The following is a 21,141-nucleotide window of genomic DNA, read 5'->3' as shown; positions in this document are numbered from 1 at the left end:
CGAGCTCTCTGCAGGCTCTGCCAGCCCGGCCAGGCTCACCAGGAGTGTCAGGGAAGACAAACCACCATCGCTGCCAAAACTAGCAACCAAAAAGCCAACCCATGATGCGTTTTTAAAATGCATTTGGCACCAGGCATGAAAAAACAGATTTACTACCAATGATTTTGATTCTTAAAAATAATTTCAATTGCCTCAGGCTAAATTTTAGGGAACCATAAACCATGGGCTCCTGCAGCTTAGAAGTCTGGGAAAGACTTACAAGTCTATGTGCATTTCACTGGTTACTATGGTGTAAGTTCCCAGTGTCGTTGATCAATCTACTTAAAATCAATGGCAGCATGATTCTGATCACAGCTTCAATGACTCAAAATCATCTCACCCAGGCAACATTGGAATATTGCCAAAAAAGGACAATTCTCTGGAGAAAATGTCCCCATAATAAGTCATTAGGACACCATGACAAAACAACAGGCTTGAGCCTAAATGAAAGGAAAATTATTGCTGCAATCCCAAAGACAGAGTAAGTCAATGCACATAGAACCTACCAGAGCCCTTACTTCCAAAAAATGCTGCTCATTGTTAAAGCTGTGTGAGAATACAACATTTTCACAACCCTCACAAATTAGAAAATGCTTAAAACTTAGTAAAGCTGCTTCAAAGGACATGTAACCCAGCACAGATCTAAGACCAGCTACTGTCAGGGACAGGAATCCCATTACAGGACTCTGTGTGGTGTTAACCAACCACTAAATGTACTCTGAGTGAGGGATACTCAACAAAAGTCTGTTGGATTGTTATTTAAAGAATATAAAGCCTGGTTTTAGTACTTCCTTCCTTGAACCTTTTGTCCTCTTCCTGTGGGATGAAACAAACCAAAGCAAAAGATGTAACATGAGGCTGTTCAGCACCCAGACAGGTCCTTCTGCATTGCATCCCAGGGCTTGGGGAAGGATAACCTGGTTCTGGTGAACCTGCCAGGTCCCCTCTTTGATATCAGGGGGAAGACAAGTAGAAACCTGGAAACCGAATTCTGGATTGGGCTGGTATGTGCTGAAGAATTCCAGTACCACCAGCTCCAGCAGCACTCTGCCCCTCTGGCTGCAGTACAGAGTACAGGTACTCTGCAGGTCCACCTGTGCTGCACCAGGAGTTAGGTTAAACTCCTTCAGCTGCTCAAAGTCTGTCTGGTTTGTGAATCTCAGTATGTTGGTAGCTGTGCGGATAACGATGGGTGTAAAGTCTGTCAGGTCACACAGTTTGACGAGAAACACAACGTGTGGGAAATATCAAAGGTGAACAAATGAGACGAGTCCCCGAGGCAGAACAACACTCAGGTTTTACCTTGCCCAGCTCGGCTCTGACGGGAGTCTACACTTGCCTGTCTTCGGTCTGGTGGCTCCTCGTTCCCTCCATCTGCACAAGAACCAAAACAGCACAAGTAGAACATCATAGTGGACAGGTCAGGCAGATGCAACTTTTCCTTGAATCACATCACCTATCTCGGAGAAACAGCAGAACAAAAGGTCCCTCTGGCAGACTGAAACTGGGGAAACTGCTGCTTGACTCTGCTGCTCCTTCCACCTTTGCCCCAGCTCACTGTAATGAAATCCACAAGGTCCTTGGGGATAGAAGGAAGGTTTTACTTGCTCCTATTGATTCCACAGACATCTGAATGTCTGTGGATAAAAAACAAACTGTGCATCTTCAAAGAGTTCCTTCACTTTGGACTGTTGTATCAAAATATAAAAATATTAAGCATTGGAATAAAGAGATCGAGAAAAAAAAAATTGAAATGTGAAATATGAAACTGTGTCCCTTTAAAATCATTTGTCTGCTAAAAACCAGGAAGGCTGGGAAGAATAAAACCTCTTATTAAATCCTCTTGAAACTGTTTAGGAAAGCAGCTACAGTTAACAAATCCCAAATCCATCTGTGCAAATGCAGAGTGGGACATTGTGTACAATATTATACAATTAATTACAGGCTGCTCTTCATTGATCAACTGACCAGATTAGAAACAACAGATACACCCATCGATATAGATGCTTGAGTACATGGAGTCTCTGGCAGCTGAGAGCAAAAAGAAGCTCAACTCCACAGACAGGGAAAAAGCAAACCTAGGGATTTCAAACGCAGGCTGTATTTCAGCAGCTCTTTCCTTATGGCAGGGGAAGGGGAAGCTTTTAAAATCTTTTAAAACAGTTTTGAAATAACTAAATTCTTAAACAGCTATTTAAAAACTCAATAGCCAGTTTACCACTGATGTGTTTCGATGATACTAAAAGCCATTGCATTATGATATATTTGTATCTCTGAATAGCTCTACAGAAGTTATTTGGTGGAGGGGCCTGTTGTGCCTAATTTAACTTTATCAACTCCGGCTACATCTGAGGTATATCTGGCTTGATGGGAAGTTGTGAACTGCAGCGCAAGAGCAGAACTAAAATGGGGACTAAAAGTGTTAATCTACCCCCACCCCCAAAAAGAGAGGAACCACACCCCAGGCCAGGAGAGGTTTTCTGCTCCCTCTTCCCTTGGTGAAATGCTCCCAGCCCTCAGTTTTCCTGAAGCAATGCTCAGGCACCTCAAACAGATGCCAGCCAGGCCATCTCTGTCACCTTTGCATCTTTCTCTGCTGACACAGCAGCTGCATGTGAAGGTCGCCTGGCCACAGCAACCCAGAATCCTGATTTTAAATGAACCGCACCCACCCCAATAAGCCAACAGTTGCCAGGTGCCAGAGAGGCTGCAGACCATGACACTTTCCCAGTTCCCTTTTCAATTCTGATTACCAGAAGGATGTCACACTGCAAATACAACTGCAACTGCAATATCATTATCATCATCCCTAATGGCCCCTGGCTATGAGCGTCCACAGACAACCTCTAAGTCATGGAGGAAACAAAAATCCTTTTGCGTTGTGAACATAAATCCAAATGCAAAATAACTGTAAGGACTAAACATTTCAAAAGACAAGAAAGTTCCAGTATTAAAATCAGGAGTAAGCCCCTGTATTTATCCAAAGACACACGATCATCAACAAAAGACAAACGCCCTCCCTGAAAGTTTCATCATCCTTGCAAGTGTTCGACACCAAGCTGTATGGGGCTTGGTGGGTGGAACTGGATGAGCTTTAAGGTCCCTTCCAACCCAACCCCGAGATCTCTGATGATTCTATGAATCAATCTCCTTGGAGATCATGTGGCAAGACAACTCCTCTGCTGTACAGTTACCTAGGTGCATCAAACCCTGCCTTGAGAACAAGCCATGGCCAAGGGAGGGGCTGGGGGCAGCAGATCTGGGGTCCTGCTCCCCAAAATGCTCCCTCATTCAATGGGGGGACACAAAACAGTGACAAGAGTCTGCCGAAGCCACTGGGTTGGAGAAGAGGAACAGGAATCAAGAGTCTGGGATGGATCTCCCTGCAAGTTATACAACATATTAAGGGGGGAAAGAAAGGTCATAGTAAATTAATTTCTGAAATGCATTTGGTGCGTGGGAAAGGAAAAAATAAATCAGATGACTCAGCAAATATGAAATCTTCAGTCAGCATAAAGCTGCTGTTGCATTTGATTTGGATGCAGCAAAGGTGGAGCTTGGTGGAAGCCAAGAATGGAAAGGAACAACCACAGTTAAAAACTGAATAACTGAACTATTTAATTTTCTTTCTCTTCACTACAAATCAAAATGTTGAGCATAATTTGCTCCTGGCAGTGGAGGAACAAGGTTAGCAGGGAACAATACCACACTTAATTATGAAGTTATCTCACTGTACATGCAGAAAAGGGGAGATTACTGTTTCTAAGGGAATATTAATTCTCACATTTTTTGAACTTTCAAGTGCTTGCATTTACATCCACCTCTGTGTGCACATCAGAACTCTGTCATCGCAGCAACACTCCTAGATATTTTATTTATGCATGACTTTAGGTAGTTTTTACTATTTGCTTCAGCAATAGCTATTGTTTATAGACATGACCTACTATTCAGACAACATTTATGGACAGTATCACTCCTGAAGTTCAATTGATTCAGTTGCTGTAATGATTGCCAGGGTAGTGAAACACCAAAGTTATTGATAAATCCTTCAATGCAACAGCTAAAATAGGTCACCAGAAGTAAATCAGCTGTGAAATCATTGCTAGAGAACACAGCTATCAGTGTTAATTTAAAATAAAGACCAGCACAGACTAAGATGAACCTGTTTAAGGAGCTTTACAGAAGTCAAGCAAAAGAGAAAACAATCAAATGCCATGAGGGAAGTGGATAATACTGTAACTATTGACTCAGTAGTTCATATTCCCTTGCATCTCACGATGAAAAGGAGAAAAACTTTTGTGATCTTTTGAAAAATCTCAGTGTTAAAAAAATCCATTAACTCTTACGCAGCATTCTAGTTTCCAAAAGCTGCTGTCTCCTCAGTGTCCAGCATCTGTCTACCTGGGATGCTGGACACAGGTCAGAAACCCCACAAGGCTTCTGAGTCAAGAAGAGAGTAAACAGTCATGGCTATTAACTCTTTCTCTCAGTTACAAGGAGATAAAGGGATCTCAAAAATCACAATTAGTCACAGGATCAGCAGAGTAGCCTCTCTTGCTATAGCCAGGTATGAGAACCCCTCCTTCCTCCTCTTCTTCCCCCATCCCCATTCCACCAGTTCTCCATTAAAACCAATGACACAATAAATCCTCCCCATACACACAACTAGATTCTTGTAACTGACTGCTCTGACAGAGAAAGAAAATCTCAGGATTTCAGCCTTCCTAAACAAATCCCCTGCACAAAGCACCACAGTTAGTATGAGGGGGCTGCAAACAGGAGCCAGATCTGCACCAGCATCTGCACCAGCACATCTGATGTCAGTAAATCCCACAGCACCTCTGGCATCAGCTCTGTCAGCACCTCCTGCCAGGCATTCTCATTAAAGGCAAACATAACAAGTTTCATATAAAATCAAGTGCTAGCAGCCCAATATTTCTGGTTTCCCATTTAATTAAAAGGCCTTTAAAACTCACACTGTGACTAAACATTTCTCAAGATCTCTGATTTGACAAAGCAATTTTTAAGGCAGAAGAATCCAAGGGTGGGTGAGGCTGCTCCACGCATGCTGGGGAATCTGCGGCAGGAACCGACTGCATTGGATGTGCTGCTGCCCTCACAGCAACCAGCAGAGCACACTCCACTGTAAGAGCTGATAAATCAATAGTTTAAATCCATATCATATCGAAATTGTATCTGGAAAAGGTACAAGACTCACACAAAGCCAGTCAAGCTGGTAGGGACGGATCCGATTCCAGCCCAGCCCAGCATCCCTGCAGAAGCATCCCTGTACGCATGGCACAGCATCTGAAAACGTGGCTCCCAGCTGCCATTGTGCTCCCAAAACAAAGATACAGGGGAAAAAGCCTTGAAATAAATAAATCAGACAGCTCCAGGGGCTGGAGCCCACTGGAGGATCCTGGAGCTGCCGGCACAGCTGCTGCAGGAGCCAGTGCCGAGTCTGACCCTGGAACCCGCCGCAGCGATGCCGGCGTAGGAGAGGGAGCTGCAAATCTTGTTCTCAGCATTCCCGATGGATTCCAGCCTGGTAAGAAATGACACGTGCCACATGATCTGCCTGCTGCTCTCCCAGGGTGAGATGTGCCTGGAAAGGGGCAAAGTGTTTCCCAGCCAGAGAAGGAGAGAAGAGGGAGCCCAGTCTGGTACTGAAAACAATTATTTTAATCAAAAGTCCTTCCTGATAATTTAGTTTGTGAGTATTTTTCAGCCTCAGAAACAATATGCAGCACTATTACAAATTCTTATAATGGTATGATTAATTCAACTATATATTCTATCATATATTCTATTAATTCTATAAAATATTCTATTAATTCTATTATTATTATTGTTGTTGTTGCTGTTGCTATAAAATAGCAACTTGGCTTAAGAGCCTTTGGCAATTCATAAACATATGTAAGTTCATCCATTTATTGTCCAAGTTCCTCAGTCTTTGAGGAAAGTAATTTTGCAGAGCAGGAATTACAGATTTGTTTGGTTTATTGAGAGAGCTCTAACATGGATCCAGAAAAGCATCACCCAGCAAATGTGATGCTAAAATGCCTCAGCACTTTTTAGGAGAAGAGCATGAACACTTGCTGGGACGATGCATGACAACACAGACACTTCCTAACAGGCTGCCCAGAGCAGCTGTGGCTGCCCCTGGATCCCTCCAAGTGTCCCAGGCCAGGCTGAACAGGGCTTGGAGCAAACTGGGATACTGGAAGGTGTCCCTGCCGCAGGGGGTGGCACTGGATGGGCTTTAAGGTCCCTTCCCAACCCAAACCACTCTGCAATCCAATGATAAATGGACTTCAAACTGTAAAGCTCCATTGTCTTCTCCATTGTCTTCTTGTGGGATATCCTCCATTAACTCCTGATGTTGCTTATCAGTTATGAAAATCCACAATAAAAAACCCAACAAAAAACCCAACAAAAATAAACCAATCCAGTGATCAGAGGCCAAAAGACTTCTGAGAGGAGCCACAGATTTAAAAAAAAAAAATTCTTTGCCTCTGCAAGTACATTTGTGTTTATTTTTATTGCTGCAGTACTTAGAAGCCTGAACTGAAATTAAGGTCCTACTGTGTTGGCAGCTTGTACAAAAAACACGGCAAGAAAACACCCTTGTCATAATAAATTTATTAAATTAAGTTCTATTCCTACAAGAGACATTGCCAGCATTTCTGCCCAGGAATTTCAGACACAAGTACAAATGAGGTTTTTCTCCAGCATGTAGAGGAGATCAGAAATCATATATGCCAACATCTGAGTTATACTGGAGCAGAATGAATCCTAAGTAAGTTCAGATATCAGTGACACAGATCTGTACCTTCATCATCTCAGAGGCTGCTATTTGTCATTGGAAAAAAGCAGGGACTTCTCATCTGAGGTACAATTCATTTCACCTACTTCATACAGAAAAAGTAGCATCCTTGTTTATATTAACATCAAGTGACTCTTTTATCCAGAGACACCTATACTGAGTATGTAAATCAAGCCAAACAACTCTTCTTCCTTTTTTTTTTTTGATGTGGGAAGATGACTTCATGACAAAAATATATGGAGTAAAAAACTGTGTTGCTAATAATATTTGGAAATTATACAGTATATTTCACTCATTAATTTTAAAGCCACCGTAATGATGTCTAAGTCAAAAATAGACTATATTTAATATAAAATTAAATTGTGTCACTTGAAATCATAACAAAAACCCCCCCAAATAAAAATTAAAAGCTTGTTTTTAAATATGTATGTTGGAATCATGAGATAATTAATGATCTTTATTTCTTATTCTAAGAATGGTTCAATAGATTAGTTTTTCTACCAGCAAATCAGTAAGAGAGTCTCTGAAGAGAAGTGATGGCTGATAATCATTCTGAACTCACCTAAAGATGATTTTCAAACCTATTTAGATGACAAAAAGTATGTTCTGCCGAGGTCTGGACACCTTATCAAAGCTTCTAATAAGACCATGTCCATAACTTGTTTATATTTTGAGGGTCTTTTGTATGCTAAGAGGATATGGGTCGGCTTCTATACTGATCTCATCCTCAAAAAGAAAATTATATAAAAGGAAACATAAATCCTCCCACTTCAGAAAGATCTTGCAGCAAAAATTTCCACAATTCCTTCAAATAGGTCAGTTATAGATGGAAGCTCTAGCAAAAATTATCCATGAGTTATCTAAAAATATATCTGATACTAAAATAATAGTCCTCACAGACATGCTGAGAGGAGAAGTTTGTGTGAGCAGTAGAAGGGGCTGAATGGGAGAAACTCCTGCAAAGGTGCAGGTCAAAAATCAATCCTCTCCCAAAAAAAAGATGATTTTTCCATTAAAAGTATTTGTAAGTTATAGGCATTTAGATGTATACACTCTTCCTTAAGGAAAAAAAGGAAGGGCAACTGCAATTCTCAAAAGAGAATTTAATGATGGAATTGCAGAGTCATCCCTCACACCTGGCTGTACACACAGGTACTTCCTGCAGCCAAGAAATGTGTTCTGTGAACCAAGTGGAACACGGGTCTTGGAAAAGCAGTCACTTCACATATACAGTGTTGATAGTAAAAATCCCCCAAAAATAAAAACATTAGCCATACCTGGAATATAATCCTAAAACGGATCAATATGGATTCAACATCTGTCAATATAATAAACAACTGCAAGAATCTGCACTAACACTTCCCAGGGATAAGCAACACTGAATATAAATAATGTTTATCTTTAGGAACTGAGGAAATAACCGGTATGGAAGAATCTCATATCTTGGGTGAAGATTTAAGTAAAGGCACGTCAAGACTAACAGGGATGGAATTATGTTGAGGAAAGTGTGATGCAGAGCTGGGTAACAAAGTACAGCAGGGTTTGTTTCAGTTCGACTGGGAATGCAAAAGGGGATCACTTCAGCCAGCCATAGCTTTGTTTTCCAGTTGTTGAGTAACCAAGGCTTCGTATCTCGAAGTTTGCTTTCATTTCAATCTCACTTACAGTTTCTATATTCTCAAAATCTTTTGCCAGGCAATCAGATTTATAAGGTTTTCCTGTTTCACCTTCCTCAACAAGCACCTCGTTCATTAGTGATTTATTTCCTTCAAATGCAATAGAAGTCAAGCCTGGCAGAGCTGGAGGTGCTCACCTGGAGAGGAGAAGCTCCAGGGAGAGCTCAGAGCCCCTGCCAGGCCCAAAGGGGCTCCAGGAGAGCTGGAGAGGGACTGGGGACAAGGGATGGAGGGACAGGACCCAGGGAATGGCTCCCACTGCCAGAGGGCAGGGATGGGTGGGAGACTGGGAATTGGGAATTGTTCCCTGAGAGGGTGGGAGACCCTGGCACAGGTGCCCAGAGCAGCTGTGGTGTCCCCGGGTCCCTGGCAGTGTCCCAGGCCAGGCTGAATGGGTTTGGAGCAGCCTGGGACAGTGGAACGTGCCCCTGCCATGGCAGGGAGTGGCACTGCATGGGCTCTGAGGTACCTTCCCACCACTCTGGGATTCTCTGATGCTATATTTAACTAAAACTTTTCTCCATTTTAATTCTCTTTCCTGCATATTAAGGTGTTGCTTGTTTTTGTAACAGGTCAAGTTCTGATGACAAGAAAACATATTCAACACACTGAGGTAAAATGGCAAAATTAACATGCATGTGCTGAATATTTGTAAAACAATTTATTTATTTAGAAACATTTAATACTTAGTAAATTTCTAGAATTGTGAGAAACACTACTTTTAGGTTGCTTGTATAAAATCGAAAAATCTATTTTAGTAAATCAGATTATAGATTTTGTTTAAATCCTGCTTTAAGGGATCCAAGTTTGTTCCTGAGGCCAGGCCTCTTCCAGCAGAAAACCCCCAAGTTCTAAGACATCTTAGTGAATTCACTGAAATACACATTATTTTCTTACAATATTTGATTGCATTTTTAAACTATTTCAGATATGCAAATCCTTAAGGTTTCCTCAGATATTCTGGAAAGGACATTCCACTTTCCCAACACTTTGGCTGAACAAATCCCTCACAACAATATTATTTCCTTTTGAAGGTAGCGTGTATATTCTCTTTGAATTGTATATGAGAATACCTTTTTTATGTTAAATAAGAGGAGACAAGGTCATTTGATGTGGGAAGATGTAACTTCATCTCCTTTTGCACATCAGCACAGGAATTGCAGGGATTTGATGGAAAACTCCTGCTCCCTCTACTGGCTTCAATATTTCATCACAAATCTGTCAGTAAATGGGAGTGACGCCACAAAATCCCCCTTGTATCCAAAATGCGAGTCCTGTGTCCAGCACTCTGGGGCCCTCACTACAGGAAAGACCATGTCCAGGGAAGGGAATGAAGCTGGGAAAGGGGCTCAGCCTGGAGAAGAGGAAGCTCAGAGGGGACCTTCTGGCTCTGCACATGTTCTTAGGGTTGGTGATAGTCACACATGTAAACATCTTGTCTGATATTTGTGAATCAGAAGGAAATAAATACATATTATTCTAATACAGGCTACTAAAATTCCCTCTATGATAGCAGTGCAAGAGAGAAGCAGAAGATTCATTGCCCAGACATTTTTGTCTGGGAAGAGAGTTTGGTACATGAACAAGACATATTTTCATCAAATAAATCCAAATACTAGGAACCAAACAGCATGCCTGTGTACATATACATCTTCCTGATACATTGCCTTCTTCAGAAGGAAAACATTGAATTACATAAATGGAAAAGAAATTTTCAGGAAAGGTCAGTTCATGCTTAAACAAACTCAAGGACAAACTTTACTGTGGTCAGAGGATTTGTCAACATACTTAAGCCTTGTTTAAAATGGATTTATGAAAAAACAGCCATTTTTGTGGAAGAACAGGATCTGAATTGTTATTTCGGTGAAATACCTTGAACATGTGGATACAGTCAGTATTCAGGACCATAATATATGATGGGTCTTTTAATAACTCACTTCTAACACTTTACTAAATTAAGTTACCTGACATCTATAGGACCCACCAACTGGATCTCATCACTCAGCAATTTCTTTCAGAAACGAAATTGGAAAAGCGGTTGCAACCCTCAAACTCTTCTGGGGTAAAAGTTATCCTCAGACTTCCACGAGAGATCACAGATGAGAAACTGCACAGAGATCTGGCCAGGCAGAAATGAGACCTTCACAGAAATGCCTTTTATCTTCAAAAGGCAGGAATTGAAGGAGAAGAGCATTTGACAGGGGCCCTTTCAGTCCCGGAATTAAAATATAAAGCAGCAGGTTCCAAAAAGCCCTATAAATATATTGGAAGTGAGAAGTAATTGGGTCTTCGGCAAACCAGGAAAGAAGAGGTTTTTTTAAAACCCTGTGCCAAAAATATTTTGCATGACAGGCAGACTCCTGGCTGGGAAGCTCCAGATAAAAACTGTGCATTTTATAGTCAAGAACAAGCAAGATGTAATTCCTAACTAACTCAGAAGAGAAAAGCAGACCCTTTGGGCTAAGTATTACATGGCTCAGATTATAGAGTACTTGCCTTGCCTTGATCTGTTTTTTTGTTTGGTTTTTTTTCTGTGTGTGGGTGGGTTTATTTGTTTTTTAGTTTTGTTTTGTTGTTATTGTTATTTTCTTGGGTTTTTTTGCTTTGTTTCGTTGTTGTTGTTTTTGTTCTTTTGTTGCTGTTTTTTTTTATTTTGTTTTCCCCCTGGTTTTTTCTTTTGTTTAATGTTACATTTATCTTGTTCTTTGGCAGAAATAAACAGCACAAATACTTGGGCTTACTCCTCACAAAGTGAAGGGAAATACAAAACAAAACCTGCAGTTTTGCAGCTGAATTTTACCAGGTTCTAAAGCAAATCCAAACTCTTACAGTGGCATTAGTTTAATGTGATAATGTAAGAGAGAAATATTCCATCTGCTTGGAAAAGAACAAGGATAATTGTAACAGGTGGGATGATGAATCCCTTATATGGACTTATTTCCCTAACAGGATACTGGAATGAATACAACTGGGTTGATTTGATGTACACTACTTCAATATACACCCAGACCAAGGAATGATTAATACAAGCAAGAAAACGGCAGATAAATGAGACAGGTCCTTAATAAAAACAAATGAAAACAACAGAGAACCTCAGAGTCTCCAGATTCAGAAAACAGAACTGCCCGGAAGAACTGAATTAGGAAAGAAGAAGCCACAAACATCTCTTACGAGCAGCAGCAGCAGGTTTACCTATCTGCAGATCAATACACCTGCTAGCCCTGACCACAGGGCTCTGGCCACAACAATCTTGATGGATCTTCATCCAGAAGGAATAACACAGGAGAAAAACACAGTCCTTTTGTACTTTAAAACAAACACATTTTGCATAATAGCTCTGGATATAAACAAATGAGAAAGCTTGTAATGTCTGTGTATCTGTAAGTTAATTTACACTGGATAAACAAAGGTAATCTGCAACTATACTGAAATCAGATTTCAGCACCACAGATGCTATCTGCCCACTTTGTGGAATATCCATTTATATATGGATAAACCAACCTAATCAAAATACTGTTGCAGGCATATTGTGTCCTCAGGGCATTACTGTAAACCGTCCTGAGTGCTCCTGAGTCGTGGGAGAATTTTTCTTAAGACAAGACATTAAGTATGTGCACACACATGTGCACTGTGTGTCCAGAGCACATACTGTGAAACTCCAGCACTCTGAAAAGGACATCCAGACAACCAAAATTAATCACAGGAGATTACACAGGCTGATGTTACAGTAGAAATTAATTTATTTTAATTAGCATTACTGTATGTAACTGTCTATTCAGATGCATGTAATTGTATTCTTCTTTTATAAATATTTCGTATGTTTCTGAATCACCAACACCATCAAGCAGCAAAGGGGAAAACCCACCCTGGCTGAGGTAAAATAAATGTTAACCACAGCTCTCAGAGAAGTTGCTTAGCAGTTTCTAAAGGAGGAAAATTAAGAAGGCTGCTGCTATCATTACCAGAGTTCTTTTAATCATGAAGAATTATCAAAACCACATCACATTTAGGAATTGTTAGCTTGACTCCACTGCTCCTGTTTGTCAAGTGCTACTGCAAATGAAAGTCATAGCAAAGCACAGAAATTTCAAAGGCCAGTGTGCTCCTTTGGATTCCCCAAGAAAAGAACACAATACCTTTAACCCTGCTTCAAAGGTTTATTCCCACACTGGAATGCAGAATGACTGGAGTGTAGGAAATGAAGACACAGTACAATTTCACAGAGACGTCTGGGTGGGCTGTCACCAACCCACAAGACTCAGACTCGATACACGGCACCCCTGAAATCTCCAACAGATGATTTCCCTAACATGGAGTTTAGGATTTTGTTCACAGTTCTCAGAAATGCGTGTAGCTCTGATGGGGCAAATCAGAGCACCAAAACCATTAGGGAAGCTAAATTTCCAGCTTCTAATTAGCATTCTAAATCATGTTAGCGATAAAGAAAATTTTTAAATTTCAATAAACACATAAACTTTTTAGAACACTTGAATGAGAAAAAAATTCAAAATCTGCAGTGTCCCACCTATGTCCCTATAGAAACTGCCAAGACAAAACCCACCAGTGAAGACAAGAGTGTTGGAGGGACCTGAAGGACAGCACTGACCATGTGGAAACGTGCCAGAGAATGAAACACCTGCACCAAGCTGTTGAAAGACGGTTGCATTTACTGCGAGGGTGGTGAGGCCCTGGCACAGGGTGCCCAGAGCTGTGGCTGCCCCTTCCCTGGAGTGTTCAGGGCCAGGATGGATGGGGCTTGGAGCAACCTGGTGTAGTGAAAGGCATCCCTGCCCACAGCAGGAGGATGGGACTAGACATTTAAGTTCCCTTCCCCCACAAATGATTAATTTAAAGGGCTGGGAGGATGCATCAAGATCTTGTCATTGACAGGGTGACTAAATGCCTTTTGTATATTATTAGGTAAATTCTGTCCTTTTTAATCTGCTTTTAAAGTACCAAATTTGTAGTTTGCCAGAACTGCAAAGCAAAAAAATACAGCAAGTTTCAGGCTTACAGTACTGCATGCAACATGGAAAATGTACACGGAAGATTTACTGATTGTTTTTTTTACTGTGTTGCAAAAAATACAGACTTCAATATATTTATCTTAAAAAAAATCTAGGCAGCAATGAATTCATCTACTGTCATGTAAGAGTTTAGAAGATTAACTATCTGAAAAATTATTATGCAGTGCATGGATGTTTGCCACTTAGTCAAAAACAATATAAACAAACCTCATCATCTCATTTACCCATTCCCTCTCTTGCCCTGAAGAATGCCAAACAGAACTTCTCAATAAAGCAACTTATTTCAAGGGAAGAAGTGCAGTAAATTTAACATACACTCCAGTCACTAGGCATTAGAGAGAACCTCATCAATTCAATTCTGTCATATTATTTTTCAATATATGAATAAGAAAACCCATATCCCCTTCTGCTTTGCCCAAAACCAGACTGTTGAATCTCGGTACTTCAGAACTGACTTTTTTCATTCACAAAACATGAAACAGGTATTTGCAGAGCTTGGCATGTACAAAATCCCTAATATTGCTTCTGGGAGATAAGCCAAAAGGAATACCAGGGCCTGTTAGCACATCTGACAGAGAGAGGGCTTTGTACAGAAATCACAAGTTAAGGTGATTTGTCTACATACAGTTTTCTAAAGGTATCATCAAAGGACTTGTACATTCAAACCATAAACGTGACACAAATCACAAGAGGACGGAGCCATCTGCTCACATGTCTTCCACAAAGCTGTCTTTTCATGTAGGTACCTGCCTCACACTAACCACTCATGCTACAAGAGACTGAGGAGCTCCTACAGGAAGGAAATCTTCCCAATAAAAGCAATGAATGGCCACCACCTTGGGCCTAAATTCTTACGATGCCTTTGCAAAACAGACTTTAACCTGCCTAGAGATCCACACCAACTACAGCACCATGGTGCATGCTTGAACTACCCAGGACAAGCGCCTTCAGGACCGACCAACATCCTGCAACTGGAATAGACACTGGAATAAGGGACCACTGATGTCTAAGGCATCAGTGCTGCCCCACAGCAAAGCCCCACAGTTCTCCTTCCCCAATACAACACGGTCAGGAAGATATTAACAATGGCCAAATTCCGGCAGCGTGAGAAGAAACACACAACAACTTGCTTACACCAAAGGAAAACAGCTTGTTTTCCCACTGCCTTTACCCACACGGTGTCTCCTCATCTCCTCATCCAACCTCCAGTTTCTCAAGGAACATCCATTTGAACATCCGCAACATAAATGTCCACGCTAACACAGACGGACGAGCACAAATAAACACTGTAACCCAAAATATTTAAAATGTGCTGCCAGATAGCTTTAAAATTCAAAATGAAAGATCTAATTAAAAGCTCTTCTCCTGCCAACACTCCATTTTTGGAAAAAAACTAAAAAAGTTAAATAAAGATGTTTTTAAAGCCTATCAATATTTTGTAATATTTTGTTTTATAATTACAAACTCCCCCAGTCTCTGCCATGGATGAAACAGGCCAAGTCACATGAACCAATACTAACTGTAAACTCCTATCCAGAGAAGGTGGAAAAACAAAATTGACATAAATGATGCCTAACTTTGGGCAATTTCTCCTTTAATTTCAACTATTCCCATTCCTCTCTCTCCCTCCTGTTTAAAAATAAAAGCTCAAAAGAAAATGCTGCTGCTTTCACAAGTTTTGGCTGTAATTAAGCAGGTTTCAACTGCCACAAGTTATCAAAGACATTTCAGAAGAAAAAAAAATTCTTACTTTCCATAAATGAAATATGAACTCTGAGGTCTGTTTACTACAAGATTACATAGAACTCTTACTTGGTTTTCCCTGCATCTTATCTCCCCAATAAAACCAGATGATGGTTTACATATGTTTAAAAATAAATATACATATCATTTCAAATTAAAAGTAAGCACGATATTAAAATGAAGTATAAGATGTTTGGAGTCTACAAGACTGTCAACTAAGTACATCTGTTCATTAACAAGAAGAAAGTCCTGCTAAGACCAAAACACACATAAAAGGAATGGTTTCAGATGTGCCAGTATTCCACATGCACGAGGAGGTGACAATTACTTACCACTGGACCTGTTTTTGCGGTTTGACTTCCCTCCTGTAAGAAGCATCTTGAGACTGTTTCGAAACATGGCGATCCTGTTCCACTTGGTTTATTGCAAACACTACGGAAAGCAGAACAACAGACACAAAATCAACACTCCCATTTGGACCACTGAAAGCCATTATGGAGAAGAGGTAAAGAAGAGCTAAAACCAAGATAAAATGATGAAAAACTATTTTGCCAGTTAAATTCCTAACAACAACATGCACATATACCCTACTGCTCAGTTTGCTTTCAGTTATCTAGACTTTATTTCCAGGACACACAATCCCAGGGCTGCTGGAAGAGCCAACCTGTTTTGCCAAATAATTTATCATCACACAGAAATGGGGAAGACGTAGCATTTAACAAATTGTCTCCATTTCCAATCACTATTAAAGCCAAACCCATCAGAAGGAGCTGCTGCCCTTCCCATTGCCCAGAAAATCAATCCTGCTGACACCAACCACAACTCCAGATGCTCTGCAGCTCTTGGGCTGGTTGACTTGTCAAACTCTCCTGTGAGTTGAATAAATTGTCATGAGGAGACAAGTCACTCAAACTCAGAGTAACTGATGCAAAAAATCAAACAGAAACATTATCCCTATATTTTCCTTGCTGTATATGTCTCAAGAGAAAAAAAAAAAAAAAAAAAAGGTTTTTGAGTATTGTTGAAGATAAAAGAGTGTCTGGGATCACCAGGCACACTGACAGCCTGTGCTGGGGAACAGTCATTTATTAAAGCATGTAAAGCATGAAAACACCTACACCAAAACCAGTTCAAACCAGACAGAAAGAATCGTGAAGAGTCTTTGATCGGTACATACAGTAAACCACAATTTTCTTTCTATTGTACACATGATATTCAATTGTTACAAGATAACACATTCGCCTTGTAAAAATAATGAATTTTTTTCCTGCAACAATATTTGGTTCCTCTTGGAGGATGCTCAGTAAACGCCATCTTGCATTTCTCCACACTTCCAAGTCTAATAATACAGTAACGCACAGTTCAAAAGAGCTTTTTTATATGTATATTTAAAGCCACTGAAAGGACTGCTGGACTACAGGAAGATGACTGCGCATGCCAGGGGGTTAGAACTAGGTGGTCTTTAAGGTCCCTTCAGCCCAAAGCACTCAGTGATTCTGGGAATCTACTTTAGCTGCAATTCCTGACATGGTTCCTCATTGTAGCTTACATGCAATACTGATGTATTCTAAGTGTAAGCACTCTGATTAGTTAAGGTGTTCACAACACAGAGGAGCAGGTGACCAAAATCAGCTGCTGGTTTTCATTTTCATGCACAACTGCATCTCTTTGCATCTTTGAGCAAACATGGTCACAGCTCTTCCTCTTTTCAGCCAACACCACTAAGCCAGAAGTAATATTTAAGAATAAGCACTCTAAATTAAAAATCCTGTTGGTTGTATTAGTCCATGAAATTAGAAGCATTAAACAGCAAACAAAATTACAGTATTGGGAAGAGCTGGATCAGACAACTTTTCATCCTACCTTGTGAACTCTTTAATGCACCTCACAGCCCAGGTGCCTTTCTCCAGAATCAGCAGCAGCTCTGGCAGCAGAAGCAAAAGCTGCAGGAATGTGTTGGGGATCTTTCACACCCCTACTAACACAGGATGCCTCTGGCAACAATTTGGGCAACCAAGAGCTACTACACTTGATTTGCCCTTTATCTTGTCATTTTTAAGTTTACCAAACAAAATGAACACATTGTATGAGTGCAAGTCTCCAAATGGTATCAGCAGATAAATAAAAAATATATAATCTCTATGCAGCATTTTTAGAAAAAACAGCTCAAGAATCTCCTGGTTTATGTCCAGACATTCTGACACGTTGTTTGATCTTCTAACAAATCTAAATTTAAATGAAATACACAAACAACAATAACTTTCGGGAGCATGAGAAGGCAGTAGTACAAATATGATGAGGAATAAAAAACACAAAGTGGAGGGGGTAGAGGCAGACTGAGCTCTGCAAGCTGCAAACTTACACCAAATGCTAAGCTTGAACAAGTCAGTGACATCTCATTAAATCCTTCAGGATGACTAAGGCCTAATTCAGTGTTTTCTTGATCCTAAGACAGAGTTTGTAGACAGGATGCAAAAACCACCTCATGTTTTCAGTGGCTACACATTATTATAGCCCACAGAAGTAACTTTTGCTTCTTTTTATAGAGACATTGTCTGTCAGACACAGAATTACTAAATCAAAGCAAATTTTTTTGCCTATATACCACCAGTAGAACAACCAGATCCCTGTATTCCCCTCCTCTCTGATTGCCCCACTAAAAATAAAATTTTATTTTTTATAAAGCTGATTAGCAAAGCTAAGCTCTTGTTCAAAAGAGTGTTTGATGTCCAATGAGTCATACAAACATTGCAAATTCCGTGCATGTCAGCATGAGAAGCTATTAAATGTATACCTTAAGATTAGAATTCTGTGTTTTTTCCAATAAGACCAATTTCTTGACAAGTGGCAGGAGCTCCATGAACTCCATGACGATCAAATCCATTAAACTCTGCCTCACCACAGGGGTGGGAATAACTGATACAACACTGCAGTCTAAGGAAATATGTATTTATGAGTTTGGTCCATACACATTTAAACACACAGGAGCAGAATTTAGAGATTAAGTTTGGAGATTAAATATTTCCAGGAACTTTAGGAATGAAAACAGCACTGTTGTGACTTAGCAAGCTTGCCAAGAACTTCTATGATTATTTGGAAATACGAAAACAACATAGGTATTAAATGCACTAAACCCTACCAATTAGAGGTCTTTAAGCAATTAAGAGTTTATTAAACAGAGTTCTCTAATAGGCTTTAGAACAACAGAATTAATTGTTTGATGTTATGTTTCCTCACAAAAGCCTGAACACCAATAACTATTTTGGGGGGCCTGACATGAAAGCCAATGCGCCCATCCACTCTTAAACAAAATATTTGGAGATGTCTGGACTTTCTGGGATCTTTCCAGATCTGGCAAATGCTGGGATCTTTCCTACAGATCCTGCACAGACTCCCATAATCCTAGAGCCCCTGCACTTGTGCTCTGTCCTGTCCTCCTGATATGACCACACTGTCTTTGCTTCTCCAACTATCTTTGACAGAAATACATAAAAATACACCCATACAACACCTAACAGTATTCCCACTGGAAAAACGTGTGCATCAGGTCAACATAATGTTTCACAAGGAAGCAGGAGGTTGGCCTCAATCCCTGCTTTTATTTTATCAAAAGAAGCAGCCGTTAATGCTCCAGTTAAAAAGCAATTCTGAGAGCGTAACAAAGAAATATTCCCATGTTTGTGAAGTTCCCAACAACAGCCCTAAGGTGAATGTGGCCATACAAATTTCTTGATGAGTCTGTGGTGATTATGCTCACTCAAAGCCTGTGGCATTTATGTTGAGGTAATTTTTATACAGTTACAGCCTGGGAGGAAGGAGACAAGCACTGTATTATTATGGAAACCCACACAATTTAGCAGAGGAACAGCTTATTTTGGTGCTATGCTTGGAAAACAGCACTTCCAGAGACTGCAGCTGTTTGTACCTCGAGCTGAGGCAGAAGGACACCACCAGGAAGATGCAATGCTCAATCCCTCAACACACACATGCTCTGTGCAGGCTTGAGCTTCCCCTTCTCTGCTAACATGAGATTGTTTTTCTTTCTGCCTGGAACACAGTCATACTTCAAGTAAAGACAAAGGAGAATCTGACAGACAGCTTATGATTCACTCTGAATCCAGAGAAACTAACTACTCTCAAACAACAACAATCCTCATGAGATAACCCTGCCAGCCACAGAATACCAACTAATAGACTTTGTAACCATAACTTTTTGGTCAACATTTGAATTTACTTTTCTGGGTATTTCTCCAGCAATACTTTTTACTTAAGTGTTAACATTTAACACCTATTTAAAATGAAATCAGAAACACTGCAGTAAAGAATGCAATCACTCACTAGGAGAAAGCCAAAAGTCAGTTCTCACCTCAACATGAAAATGGGATGACCTTGAATTTCAGGAAATTTAATTTTGAACCAGGCTTTGTCATTTTGCATAACCTGGTTTCTAATTCTAGATTAATGATACAGACTGAATTCCCGAAGGACACTTCCATTCCCCATATACAACGCCATAATTATCCAGCCTTGGAGAAAAATGACAACCAAATAAAAACTAGAAGTGTCATCATCTCACTTTCATCAATTCACCCATGGTGCTTTTAGTGTCTTCTGTGTTGCTCATAACAGTAAAAATTATTGCTTTGGTTTTAAATATTACTAGTAACTGCCTCCATCAACAACCAAGTGAACAGATATCTAAACTTGAAATAAAATGTGGCACAACTCTGCACAAGCTGAGTCTTGCTAAATTGTCTTGAAACAAATTTTAGGGCACTTCCTACAAGCTGGAATCATAAAATGGCCAAGACTGGAATGGACCTTAGAGTTCACCCGGTCCCACCCCCTGCCATGGGCAGGGACACCTATTATTCCAGGCTGCCCCAAGCCCCATCCAGCCTGGTCTTAGGCATTTCCAGGGTTCCAGGGACAGCCACAGCTTCTCTGGGCACCTGTGCCAGAGCTTCACCCCCCACACAGGGAACAATTTCTCAATGTAATCAAACCTACTCTCTGTCACTGAAGCCATTCCTCCTTGTCCTGTCACTCCAGGTCCTTGTAAATAGTCTCTCTCCATCTTTCCTGCAGGCTCCTTCCAGGTGTTGGAAGGCTGCTATGAGGTCACCCTGGAGTCCTCTGTTTTCTGAACAATCCAAGCCTTTCCTCCCAGCAGAGGTGCTCCATCCCTATGATCATATTGGTGCCCCCTCTGGACTCACTCCAATAGTTCCACATCCTTCCTACACTGAATCAACAGCACTGTGCCAGTATCCACCATCCTGATTCTACCTCAAATCACCAAAAGACTGAAACGCAGAGAATTTCTTGCATTTCAGGTTTTGGCTGTGACATGGAGCATTCAAAAGCTTGTCACTCAAAATCACACCAGCCCCATACTGGATGTTCTGCTTGAGGTTCCTATCAATCTGAAGTTACTTTTAAAGATTAATTGGTACAACAGAAAAAAAAAATGGGTAATGTATAAAGTCAGAAAATGTTATAGCACTTGTTTATTCCAAGAGATTAAAGGAAACTGCAATTATTTATTCATTTTTAAATAATCAAAAATACATCTTAAAATACAAACCTAATTAAGGAGGCGCTGTAAGCCTGTTCTGTAAACTTGCTCAAGTCCCAGTAATATATTATATGAATCTGGAGTTCAACCCATTGGCAATCACTGGAGATTTTCTCAGAACATGGAATATTTTGGATTTTATATTAAAATAAACCCAAAAAACTGAAAAATTAAAACACCGACCTACATTTTTACAAAATGCAGTGTCACTATTACACATTACAGTTACAAAAAAAAAAAAAAAAGAACTCA

The 21,141-nt window shown here is 40.3% G+C and overlaps 1 protein-coding gene across 15 annotated transcripts in view; it reads right to left on the bottom strand.

Annotated features, from left to right (window-relative positions):
* TANC2 (tetratricopeptide repeat, ankyrin repeat and coiled-coil containing 2) overlaps positions 1-21,141 on the bottom strand; it is a 154,792-nt gene that overhangs the window by 110,487 nt on the left and 23,164 nt on the right. For 10 of the 15 annotated variants that reach the window (XM_021538563.4, XM_021538560.4, XM_077788385.2 and 7 more), the window contains 2 exons: positions 15,644-15,743; positions 1,342-1,413 (listed from right to left, as the gene is read on the bottom strand). In XM_021538563.4, the coding sequence (XP_021394238.2) occupies positions 1,342-1,413; positions 15,644-15,710 (139 nt within the window). In that variant the 5' untranslated portion in view covers positions 15,711-15,743. Of the gene's footprint in view, positions 1-1,341; positions 1,414-5,257; positions 6,441-15,643; positions 15,744-17,174; positions 21,108-21,141 lie in introns of those variants that run through there. The other 5 variants (XM_085561616.1, XM_085561618.1, XM_085561621.1 and 2 more) reach the window with 3 other exon arrangements.

The sequence above is a fragment of the Lonchura striata genome, chromosome 27, assembly GCF_050655825.1.
Source record: "Lonchura striata isolate lonStrDom1 chromosome 27, ASM5065582v1, whole genome shotgun sequence".
Taxonomy (NCBI): domain Eukaryota; kingdom Metazoa; phylum Chordata; class Aves; order Passeriformes; family Estrildidae; genus Lonchura; species Lonchura striata.
This window is presented reverse-complemented; position numbering and strand designations above follow the sequence as displayed.